The 13,247-nt window shown below is 37.1% G+C and overlaps 1 protein-coding gene across 2 annotated transcripts in view; it reads left to right on the top strand.

Annotated features, from left to right (window-relative positions):
* The window catches only part of PDE5A (phosphodiesterase 5A), a 137,160-nt gene that overhangs the window by 107,537 nt on the left and 16,376 nt on the right, over positions 1–13,247 (top strand). For both annotated transcript variants that reach the window (XM_032146506.2, XM_032146511.2), the window contains exons 12-14: positions 1,486–1,632; positions 6,183–6,308; positions 8,110–8,204. In XM_032146506.2, coding sequence (XP_032002397.1) covers positions 1,486–1,632; positions 6,183–6,308; positions 8,110–8,204 — 368 coding nt within the window. The remainder of the gene's footprint in view (positions 1–1,485; positions 1,633–6,182; positions 6,309–8,109; positions 8,205–13,247) is intronic.

Raw genomic sequence — 13,247 nt, 5'->3', positions numbered from 1 at the left:
AATGTTCTTTGTGGAAGGAAAGAAAGAAAACTTCCTGCTGTAAGAATAATGATGCCCTAAGGAAAAAACATCTGTTCTCCTGTCCATTGCACTGTATTTTAAGGAAAGCAGCTGTTATCTGCTTTGAGTTAAAAGGTAGGCTTGTTCCCACCTCCACACTTCCCAAACTTGAGTTACCGCTCCATCTCTGATGTTGGAGGCTGGTATAAACAACTAAGCCCTTTATCTAAACATTTTAAATCCTTCTTTCTTCCCCTATTTCAGCCCACACATTAGCCTATGGAATTGACTTAAAGAATGCATCTTTTCTGGTCAGTTTTGGTCTTGGGAAAAAATTCTTAGCTTGAATGAAGAGGGTGGCATTCATGGAAAGTTTAAACAAGTCTGGTATATGTAAGTGAAATCTGAAGTCCAGAATAAAAAGGAGAATGTGCAAGTGCCTTCAGATTTGTAGGGAAATCTACTTTAGATTGCTCCGTAAGATTTTATTATTTTCACCTTTTGACTTCCCAAAAGCAAAGTAGTGCTATCTCATATACTCATAGGAAACTTAAGGGGTTTGAGAACCTGGCTGAAATTTCTTAATTTTTCTTCCCTCTACTTCAAACCACGTAAAGGCCTCCGTTGGTCCAGTTAATCTGAGCCTGATCTAGCCAAAACAGTTAACAAAGTGCTGACAGGGTAAATGGTCCAAGGGCAGAGGAGTGGAGGTTCCTTTAAATTCCCATCCCACGGGGCCCAGCAAAACATCTAGGAGAGGAGCCTGTGTGCTCTGTTCAGACTGAGGGAGCCAGGGCTCCTTGGTCCAAATGAATGTTTTTTAATAGGCACCCAGGTGATTCTTATGATCAGGCTTGTGTGAGGCAAGTATGGTGGGAGACAAGTTCTGCTAGTCTGGGCACAGGATAGTCTTCCTGGACTGGAGGCCTGGCATCCTCATTCCTTAACTAGCTGGGCTGCCACTGGCAAGAAAATTAACCTCTTTGTGCTTAAGTTCCTGTACTTGAAAAATGGAGCTAGAGTGTCCACTTCATAAGGTTGTCCTGAGAACTAACCATAAAATGCTTAGAACATTATCATTACCCTTCTTACCAGATGATTTGCAGCCCAGAGCACTGGGATGGTTCCAGAATATTTACTCAATAAATTATAAATTTCTTTTGAGTGAATAAGATTGGGAGGTATGAAGGAGCCAGATCACTAGAGTTCTTAGTGTTGCTCAGTGTTCTAGGTAGTCTAAGGGTGACAACTCCCTTTTCTCCACTTAGCCTACTTTGAACCATATTAGTTACCCTTATGGCTCAGTTTTAAAAATGCAGAGAGTGGAGTGGAGTTGCCACTGTACAAAAAGGTTTCTAGTGTCTTTCATTCAAAAGAAAAAAAAAGCCACAATATGCTATTTCTCTGCAGCAAAACAAGAAAACCTTACGAATCACTGCTGCTTTAATTAACAGCATTATTTTTTTTCTTCTCTCCTTACCTAAGGCTGCTGTGGTGCCATCTGCCCAGACCCTTAAAATTACTGACTTTAGCTTCAGTGACTTTGAGCTGTCTGATCTGGAAACAGCACTGTGTACAATTCGGATGTTTACTGACCTCAACCTTGTGCAGAACTTCCAGATGAAACATGAGGTAGGAATGCAGCAACGTCCTTTGGAAAAGTCTGTGTGTGTGTGTGTGTGTGTGTGTGTGTGTGTGTGTGTGTATGTAAGAGAGAGAATTGGTTTTGAATGCAAATATGGAATAGGGATTTTTACATTTTAGTGATTAATATACTGTCACCTAATATATAGCCGAGACTTTTAAAGAAAAATTATCATTATCAAAAAGACATTTAATGGGCTACTAGCGTGTATCAAGTATCAGGGTGAAGACTAAGGGAGAGTGTTCCTAAAAATAGGCGCAGGATGTGCAAAGGCATGACAGAAAAGATTGGGGGTGAGAGCCAGGAGTACTGTTGAGGGGTAAGAATGGCAAGAGAAGCAATGGAAGAAGGTGAGAAGCAAATCATACAGAACCTTGTAAGCCATACAGATGAATTTGGATTTTACCCTGAAAACAATGGTGAGTCACAGGAATTTTATGCAGAGAAGTAGCATGTTCTCATTGCAGTGGTTATAACAATAGTGTACAGGGAAGGACCGAAGCAGAGTGAACTCCTTTGAAAATGGAGGAAATAAAGGGGACTGATGGGAGGCCAAGGTTTTAGTTGGAACAGGGTCACCCATATGGGTGAAGACAAAAACTGATTTTAACCTCTGTTGCTTACCTTATTCACTTCTCAGAAAATAGAAAAACTTAAATAAATATCTTCTAATATCAGTTTGGAGAAACTAGGGAATTCTGCTGTTTCATAATGGCTATGTATTATAATATATAGCACCAAAGAATAAGAAGAAGCAGAAAGGACTGTTTGAAAAAAAGAATTCAGTAATCTTGCCTTTAAAAATCACTTTTTCTGATCAGTTGAATGTCTAGTCTCCTTGTACAGATTTCCTATCTGAAAATTTAAATATCTTGAAGGCCTCCACTATTTAGCATTGTATTAATTCAGGACTATGCCAGGTGCACATTTCAGCAATGAGTTGTCCCTGCTCTCAAAGGACTCACAGAAATGAAAACTAAGAGTGAATATAGCTAAGATTAATACATTGTCATTTATGGTATTATTGGGGCCCAAATCTGGTTCTTCCTGAATTTAACCAAAGTTTATGTTACTCTTTCTTAGGTGAAAATAAAGAACAATTGTCCGTAGACTCTTACCTAAAATACTTTACTCTTGTTAGAGTGTGTTGATTAAGGGATATCATGTCATTTAATTATTTCAACAAGTTCTCTAGAAAGGCTGTTACTGGGGTTACTGTTATCCCCATTTTACAAATAAAGAAATTGAGACAGCATGGTAGAGTAGAAAGATCATGGATTTTTGAGTCATACCTCTGCTACTGGTTACCTCTTTTTTCCTTGGGCAATTAATCATTCATATTCTCAGTTTCCTCATCTGTTATTAGGGGTAATGGTATTATTCTCCCCATGGGAGTCTTAGGAGAATTATACGTGCATCTGTGATTATCTATTTGTATGCATGTGTATGTATGTACTTATCTATAATATTCTGTTTAACAAACAGGTGTAGAGTCCATGTCAGTTTTCCCATTCTTAGGCCAAGTTTGACTGGTTACATCACTCATCAAATTTCTCAATAGTAGATCATAAGGCTCATTTTTTAAAGCCGTATCTATTGATGAGGTGAAGATCTCATTTAGAGCCAGAAGTTCTATGTGAATCTCACTTCTGCTTCTTGCTAGTTACAGGACTTTATAAACCTATATAGTATCTCAAATCCTTTTCCATTCCTGAGTACTCTCATTCTTGAAACTAATAATGATTCTGTTGAAAGGACTTGGCTAGAGCAGAGGAATGTGATTCTTGTACTTTTAAATGAAATTCATATAAGTTGGTTTATTTCTCTTTGGCCTTTAGATAGCATTTAAGGGTTGGGTAATGAAGATAATCACTCAAAGTTCCTGTAGAAATCTTTATTCTTACCAGTTGTTGGGTTTTTATGCATGAGGAAAATATTTCCTCTTAATGTCTGATTCATCATCCTACCTTTTCTGGTTGAATAACTATTGTTCTAATTCTGGCCAACATCAAACTTGAACATTGCAATCATTCTGGCTGGCCTGCCTTCCTTAGTGGCTCTTCTGTTTTGTTTCTTTCAGATATTATTGTCAGTATAATTTTAGGATGATGAAATTAAAATGTTAATGGTAGAGAGGATGTTAACATCATGAAGCTGTTGTGACTAAGAATATTTCATATTGAAAGACAGATCTTCATGTTCTCTGCATGGCTTCTAAATCTTTAGTTATTCTCCTATAATGATTGTAACCATTGCCTCTTGCTGATCTCTGAAACAGATTCTTCATTCTGCTCAAGCAAATCTGCATGTGCTGTGCTTATTTTCACTTTCTGTCTTTTACATCTCATTCCTCCCTGAATAATGTCTGTTCCACTCTCTGCCACAACAAACATTTCTCTTCTTCAGAGCCTGACTCAGGAATATCTGTTTGTAAGAGAACCCTAGGCTTGACTTCATGCTGCTTCAATTGCTATTTGGCAGTGTATAAACTTGCTCTTAATTTTATGTTTATTTGCTTATTTCCTTTATATATGCAATTTTGTTATTTTCACTACTGATTGAGTTTCTTGAAGCAGGAGCTAAGCTGTTTTCTGTTTCTTCTTTTTCTCTGGTGGCATCTTGAGTTCACCACTCAGGAAACCTTCCATAATTGTTGGAGACTGATTGAACGTATTGAACGTGCTCTCTAGAGTCATCCAAACTGCAAATAACTACGCAGTAGTCCTGTACAAAATACTGTCTTATAAATTTTAATGGTGTCCAGCATATCCACTAAGAACTTACCAGATATGACCATAATTTTCTTGTATGCTGTTGAGAACATCCTGGTAACAGAATCTAAAACTGCACTTAAATATAGGTACTAACTACTTTGTCCATTGGGTTATCCAATTCTATTAGGTCCGTCTTAATAAAAGGAAAATAGAGTAGTCCATTAGGAATTATGTTTCATAGAGTCATTTTGGTCATTGTTTCACAATATATGGTATTATATATTTAATTATATCTGTATATTTATGATTAATAAAAAGATATATCCAAAGATTAAATTTCTGGGTTTTCCTGGTTTTTTTTTTCTTGCTGCTTTAATTAATCACCAGTAATTTTCTGCAATATATTTTCTAAACCTATCAAAGAGAGTTTATAGATCTTACTTAAAAGTCTCTCAGTAAGATTACTCTCCCAGTAAGATTCATCCATCACCTTCCTGACAGACTCTATTCAGAAATGAAAAAATGGTGAAAGAAGCTGCAGTATGCTTGGGGTGAACACATTCAATCTTAGGCACACAGAAATCCTCTGCTTGAAATATGGCAACTCAGTAGGTAAAAAGGTTAGGAGACATTAGGGTTCTTTGTTATCAGAATTTCCTGTAAACTGAGCAATAGAACAGGAATAAAATGATCTGAAAAGAAAAGGGAGGATATGGAAGCATTGATTTCACACCAAGTTCTTTATAAGCAGTTTCTACCAACAATGAAAAAGCCTTGTTTTTGGCCTACTTCTGTAGCTAATCGTATTGTGTTGAATATTGTCAAAGCAACATTCTTTTCCCTGGTACTTTTTCCATTTCCCAGGGCAATGTTCTTTGTGTTTGAAGCAACGCCAGTGATACATGTAGGGAGAATCACATATTTATTTTAAAAATCCCCAAAAGTATAGTAAATCACTCAGATTTGAAGAGAGGCAGATTCTGATGCTAACACAAACCATGTTTAGGGCCCATGAGTCTCTGGGGATTTTATTTAATACACCACTTAGAAGTTGAATTAAACCCAACTCTTGAGACTTGCTAAAGTCTATCCTCCCCCCAGCCATCCTTTAAAGTGTTTTTCATATGGACCCCAGGGCTTTATTTGGCACATATTATTATTTTTTTAATTACTTCTTTGTAACCAGGCAGTAACTACCTGAATAAGTATAATTTAAAAGGACAAAGAGCATTAGCTTGTAGCTAAATTAAAAGGACAAAGAGCATTGTCTTGTAGCTCCAATTTGTCCTTGGATATGTGCTATATACCTTGTTACTAGTCCACCCCCAGGGCCTTGCACTAAATACCTTCACAGATATACAACATGAGAGCATGGGAAGAACTTGAGAGTGGCCGCTTTTATGGCTCTCTAATGGTGAATTCATACCTATGTGACCCTTTGGACTCTCCTAGTTGGTGACACATGGACATGGCACATGGACACATGGACCTTTTATTAAGAAAAAAAACCTACTCAGTGCCCTACCCTGCCAAAAATACCCTTCTTAGGGATGTCTTGTGTTTTATATCAATTTAATTAGCATGGTGGTTAACATGGCAGGCTGTGAAGTCAAACTGCTCAAGTTTGAATTTTGGCCCTATCCCTAACTAACAATAGGTAACCTTTGGCAAGTTACCTCTCTGAGTGTCAGTTTTCTTGTCTATAAGATGATCCAAATCGGAGTATCAGGCTAAATGTGAATGCTTTGTACAGTGTCTGGAACATAGTAAATGTGTGAAGATGTTGGCAATTATTGTTACTACTTATGTTTTATTCCCTAAAGGTTCTTTGCAGATGGATTTTAAGTGTTAAGAAGAATTATCGGAAGAATGTTGCCTATCATAATTGGAGACATGCCTTTAATACAGCTCAGTGCATGTTTGCTGCTTTAAAAGCAGGCAAAATTCAGGTACTTTTTAGAGCCATTCATATATCTAATACATTTTGTTGCTTAGTAGTAAAATTTATAGCATATTCTTTCAATTTCACTTCAAGGTGCACAGATAATGATTTAAAATAATATTTGCTGCCACTTAAATAATAAGTTATATTTTGTTAATTAAAGAGGACTAATCTGGCAAAACTACTTAGTTGCTAATTTTCTTCCATATATGATATATATGGCATATTAGAAAACCTTTAAAATAACTTCATGTTGCACGTAAATAGTCTTTGGGCAAATAAATATTTCCTTCTGAGGAAAACACTGCCTTTTTAAGAAAAAGTAAGAAAAAGTATCACATTTCTCTTGTTCACATTCAACCTGCTCCATAGTAGAATTCCTCAAAAACCACCCAAGTCCTGAACTTGCTTCATTGATAAGTTAGGGGTCTCTATCGCATTTTCTCTGGAGCACTCAGTAAATTTTGTAAGTACTGTTTCATACAAAGGGTTTTGGATTCATATACATTGACCAGAGACTGTTTAAAAGGAAGATCAATGCAGAAAACGTTCAAGTAATTCGTTCCTTTCCAGGCCAAATTTTATCCATATCTCTGTACTTAGATTCTAACTTCAGTGGGAATCGACTAGTTATTCTAGGTAAGTGATTCCAGGCATCCATCATATAACTGTTTTTAATTCAGAGCTTCCCTGCCTTTTTCTTTTTGTAAATAAATTCTTAAAATGTTATTCTCTGTCTCTACTTTCATAGGGTGCACATTTTAACTGGCTAAATCTAAAAGAAGTGATTGTTATTAAAGAAGTGAGGTGAAATTAAATACAATAGTAGTATTTTCCTACCTTAGCAAACACGTGTAGGTTGAGTATTCCTTATCCGAAATGGGACAAGAAGTGTTTTGGACTTCAGATTTTTTTCAGACTTTGGAATATTTGCATTATACTTGGCGGTTGAATATACCTAATCTGAAGATCCAAAATATTCCAATGGGTATTTCCTTTGAGACTCGTTGGTGCTCCAAGAGCTTCAGATTTGGAAGCATTTTGGATTTCAGATTAGGGATACTCAACCAGTGTAAGAAATCGTGTAAACTTATTTTGGGGTATTGGAAGGTCATAAGGATTATCAACACTGAAAACTATCCTTGTTCTCTGTGAGGAATAATAAAATGATGATTTTTGTGTTTGTTGTAAAACCTATTTAGAGTACTGAGAGTTCTAGGAAGATACAGCTGATGATAATTTTAACTTGTGTTTTTTTGCTAATGAAGGGGAACAGTATTAATGATAATACTCATGGCAGATACTAAAAAATAACCTATATTTAGCTTGAGAGTATATTATGTAACTTTTTAAAGCCAAGTTTTCATTTCAAATCATTTTCTTTCTATTGTTTTGCTTGAATTAACATTGTCTGCCTTTCTTAAGGACACAGCAAGTGATAGCAGAGAGTGAACAGAGTCTGCAGGGAATTAAAAGAGGAAAAAAACAATTATTTAAAGTTTATTGTGATTATTTCACATAATAATTAAGAATTAGCAATACTTACTATAGGTGGACAGATTATTAATTTATTGAGGCATTTCAGCTTTTCCTGTTGATAAGTGACATTTGTGGTGATCCCATTCTGAATGACAAAGGACAACTGATTCCCTGAAGAATAGGATTCTAGGGTTAGTCCTTTATAACTATAGAGAAGTATGTTTGTAAAGCACTGAGGGGAAAAAAAAGATTACTGAAAAGAGGTAATATAATGTTCTTCACCACATTATATTTGTTCTCTCTTTCCTCCAATGTCTTTGGTCATGCAGAACAAGCTGACTGACCTGGAGGTACTTGCATTGCTGATTGCTGCATTAAGCCACGATTTGGATCACCGTGGTGTGAATAACTCTTACATACAGCGGTAAGACTCCCAGTAAAGCAAGAAAATGTTTTCTTTTAATTGTAGGGCTGTATTTTTTTAAGTTAAAGCCACAGCAAAATTTGATGGTACAAAATTGCAATTGGTCAAGGTCCCATAACATACTCTGGTTATATTTAAAGGTAATGGAAAAAATAATGCAGGTTAAGTATTATGTTTACAATTTTTCAGCCCTGAAGTTTATCATTTTTTAGATAATTATCAGGATTTTATTTTATTTATATATCCAAAAATTATCAAGATATTTTGAAAGGTAACCGCTGTGTCACCCAGGCTGGAGTGCAGTGGCGCGATCTCGGCTCACTGCAAGCTCCGCCTCCCGGGTTCACACCATTCTCCTGCCTCAGCCTCTCCGAGTAGCTGGGACTACAGGCGCCCACCACCACGCCCGGCTAATTTTTTTGTATTTTTAGTAGAGACGGGGTTTCACCGTGGTCTCCATCTCCTGACCTCGTGATCCGCCTGCCTCGGCCTCTCAAAGTGCTGGGATTACAAGCGTGAGCCACTGCGCCCGGCCCCTACTTACTTATTAAGTGCTCAGTAGAAGGAGGCTTTTGGTCTTAGTGGAAGCTACATAGCACTCTGTTGGAAAACTGGGCCTCTGTCTGGGCCTCTGTCTAATTTCTCTATACCATTATGTCCTGATCTGTAAAATGGAGATAATAGTTGTAAAAGATAATGCACATCAATACCAAGCAGAATGCTTGGTACCTATTTAAGTCTTAAATATTAGAAGCAGATGCTAGAGATGTACCGTCATCAGATGTCTGCTCATTGGCTGAGTTTGAGAGTGAGATACTATCCGTTAGGACAAGTGTTTCAGGCTCCTTTAAGAGCCATACTTAAGTGGCATTTGAGATGACAAATGAGAGGATAAAGGTGACATCACTTTTCATCAAATGTTTGAGCCACTGTGATATTTTTATTTTCTTATAGGAATTTAGTTGAAAGGTCTACATTTTAAGCGCAAGATCTCTTACTACTGAGCATTTTTTAAGTACAGAAGTGATTCAACTAATGGACAGATGTCTCAAGGAAATTCCAGATGTCTGATATCTAGAGGGAATTTCAGAAAGCTCTCTAATCACATTCTTCTTATCTAAATAAATGGAAAACTTCACGCAGAAAGAATTGTAGTGATGTAACAACCATGTCCTCTGCTGACCTTTGATGGGAAAAGATAGCAAACTCTTGCCTGAGTATCAGAGTCTGGCTGTTTCCTCTTGAAAAATCTCATGTTTTGGAGAACTGACTGGGTGACATGTCCTTTGTCCCCTGTGCTTTGTCATGTGATTGCAATCCTGAGCCTCACATAGACACAGAATAATTATGAAAGGGGACACTGATATGAAAAGATGTATAGTGCAGAGTCAAGCCACATAGTATGCTCCTCCACAATCAGCACAACCTAAAGATCAGAATAAGCATGTGCTACACTGAACATAATATTATTAGTATGTGGATTATTAGTGTATGGATTGCTCTAAGATGCTATATTGCCCTGCTTTAGAGTGAAAAAAAACACTCAACTATTTTTTCCTTTGTTTATTTAAAAATAATTACCCCGAAAACATCTGGAGAAACGTCATCTTCTCCAAAAAAAAAAAAAAGAAAAAGAAAAAGAAAACGTCCTGGGAAAAAGTCATTGACTGCAGAATCTTGCTTTCACACACACACCACAAAGCAGACTTCAACTTAAAAAAAAAAAAAGTTAAAGCAGTTTCAAAGATTTTTATTTCTTCCTACATCCCTGTGGTTTCAGTAGAGGAAACCAAGCATTTTCCAGGGATTTTTCTTTTTTTTCTTTCCTTGCTGGTAAATGAGTGATACTTAAAGTAGAATTTTCTTAGCCAGGGGACCCAGGAAACTATGAGTACCATAAATATTCCCATGTAAAGTACTATCTTCTAAAAAGGTATACTGTGTCCAGCCCTCATCAGATATTCAAACTAATATTTAGAAAAAATCAAAAAATAAAACAATGCACAGAGATGAAAGTAATTTATCAAAAAGAGAAAAAATGGTCATGGGGTAGCAAAGTTAGAAACTGAGATTTTCCTCATTCGTTCTTGAACATCTTTTCGGAAAATTACCCTGAAATTACCTTGAAAGAAGATATTTCTTCAATAGGAAGTTGCCCCTTGAGTCGTCATTTGATTATTTGATGCCTTCTTTGATTAGGAAACTACCATTGTAGAGGAGTTCTACAGGTATGCCAGTGGCATATATGAGGGAAGAATTCACTGCTCATGCTTACTTCTCCCATTTGGGTGAATCAAGAAGAGAATGAGGGCTGGGCGCGGTGGCTCACACCTGTAATCCCAGCACTTTGGGAGGCTGAGACAGGCAGATCACAAGGTCAGGAGTTTGAGACCAGCCTGGCCAATATGGTGAAACCCCGTCTCTACTAAAAATACAAAAAACATTAGCTGGGTGTGGTGGCGGGTGCCTGTAGTCCCAGCTACTCGGAAGGCTGAGACAAGAGAATCGCTTGAACCCAGGAGGCAGAGGTTGCAGTGAGCTGTGATCTCACCACTGACGCCAGCCTGGGCAGCAGAGCGAGACTCCATCTCAAAAATAATAATAATAATAATAATGATCTCAGATAGATACTGAATTCTTATTTTAAAAATAGGCAGTAATAGGAACAAAATAGCTAAAGTGCAGACAACCGCTAGAGAAAACACAATTGTAGCATTTGGGTTATGTAGAGCGATTACCTGCATTAGGTGCATTCAATATAAGAAGACTATTGTAGATGCATTTATTTGGTTAGATTCAAGTTTGGTGTTGATAAATAATGCAGTGAAATTATGTTATATTCTAGGCAGATAGATAATGAAAAATTATTATACTAGGACTTTTGCCCTTTGCAAGGGAGAAAGAGAGTGATAGAAGTATAAAATGTGATTCCTGCCATTAAGAATTGTCATAGTCTCATGAAGTAATAGTGATCACTACAAGAAAGATCTAGTCCTGAGTTATTTAGTGCATGGACTGTAAGTGTTCAGCAGAGAAAACTGGTCAAGACAGATGTAGTACATCTCCATTGTTAATGGAGGAAATGAGACTTAAACTTGGTCTTAAAATGTGGGTAGGATTTAGAAAGGAGAAAGGATAAATATATTTCAGGAGCACCATGAGGTAAGCATGTTCTTGGAACAGTGGTGATGGCTAGCTTGACTAGAGTTAGAAAGGTTCACACTGATTAGGAATGAAAAAGAAGAGAATGAACAAATGGAAACTTTTTGACGCAGGGTTATAAAACTAAGCAGTGCATTATAGATTTGATATGGGTGGGAAAAAGGAGCCACTGCAGTGTGTAATAAACACACAGTTTTAGGAAGGAAGTCTGAATGTAAGCTACAAGGTGAATGGGTAGAAATTAGAACCACAGAGCTCAACTAGAAAGCTGTTACAGCAAGTCAGGTATAAGCTGAAAAATCACATATTGGCTAGAGAGAGGAAGAGACTGAAGGAGAAAAAAATTTTTTAATTTAATAATGAGTAGCTAGTTATATATAAACATGAAGGAAGGAGATATGACTTCTGGTCCAAGAAATTGGAACAGTGATGGTGCCATTGATGAAAATGAAAGAGCTGGGAAATATGTATATGTGTGCATTGAGAGAGAGGGATGGCAAGAATGGAGGTTATGGGAGTTTTGGCAATAAGTCCAGTAGAAGATAATAAATAGAGTGGTAGTTAGAAGTGGTAAAATAATCAAACGAATGTGTTTTTTTCAAGGTTAGAGATGCAATAAAATCAGAGGGAAAAAAATCTCCTGGTAGCCACAATCACACTGTATACTTGTCCTGGGAGAACTTGTTCTATCCCATGACTGTCTTCTCTGCTGTAATAGAGGACAGAAGTGAGCTGAAGTCATGGTCTGGCACAGTGGGAATAGAGGGTCAGCAGGATCTGAGAGACTTTAAAGGGCACTACACACAGCACAAAATCATGTGTGAAGTTCAAACTGGGTAAAGTCCATTTTATCCATGAATGAGATGATCTCTGGTCAGGTTGGAGATCTTGAGAGCCTGGAGATCTGACTATGAATAAAGTGAAAGTTCAATTCAATTAGTCCTATGTCAGTAGTAAATACTAATAACAGAAGCTAAAACTTTATATAGGCCTTATGCCATTTGAAACGTTTTTGCACTTTTTATATATTAGTTCATTTAGTCCTTATACCACCATGCAGTGGCTGTGATGGTTATGGTAGTTAAGAGCCAACTTGAGCCAGATGCCTAGCTTCAAATCTTGGCTTCTCTCTCCTCTTACTCTGTGACCTTGTGCAAGTCATTAAACTTCTCTATGTCCCCGTTTCCTTCTTTGTATAATGGAATAATGAAAATACCTATCTTCTGGGATTTTCATAAGGATTAAAGGGGTATAAATAGATGTAAAGTGCTTAGAACATTTCCTGGCACATGTTAAATGCTCTACAGGTTTTAGCTATTTTCACAGCGGAATGTTCTTGCAACAGATAGGAGTTCAAGATCTTGCTTTGTCCTGTGGTGAATAAAGGGAGTGGCAAAAATACTGTGCCCAGTAGAATCTAGTAGCTGTGGAACAAAGAAGCAGAGCCCTGTCCATCATTATGTGCAAAGAGATAATCAGTAGTGTCAAGGAGGTCAGAGAACTCTGAGGTCAAAAGGTGAAATGAATCATCATTATGAATATCTGTGTCATTGAATATGATTATAGACAATGAGAAGGCAAAAAAAAAGGTTGATTAGGAGAAGAAGGCAATAGTGATGATTTGAAGAGAAATGATGAAGTAAAGAACTAAATGGGATTGAAGGTTACAAAGAGGTTGTTAGAGAATTGAGCCCAGAGTAATATATGTGGCTAAGAAGCAGAACCAAGGACGTTGTTTGTTCTTGGTGACATAGGAAGACTGGGGTGGCAATATAGTTCCCCACCCCCATGGGGCTTTCATTTTCTATAGATTTCTAAGGCTTTCTATTTCTAAGGCTTTCTATTTCTAAAATATTGGTCTGATTTCTGCATTGGACATCC

Source organism: Hylobates moloch, unplaced genomic scaffold (genome assembly GCF_009828535.3).
Source record: "Hylobates moloch isolate HMO894 unplaced genomic scaffold, HMol_V3 SCAFFOLD_3, whole genome shotgun sequence".
Classification (NCBI taxonomy): Eukaryota; Metazoa; Chordata; class Mammalia; order Primates; family Hylobatidae; genus Hylobates; species Hylobates moloch.
Note: the sequence above shows the minus strand (reverse complement) of the source record. Positions and strands in the feature narration are given on the sequence as shown.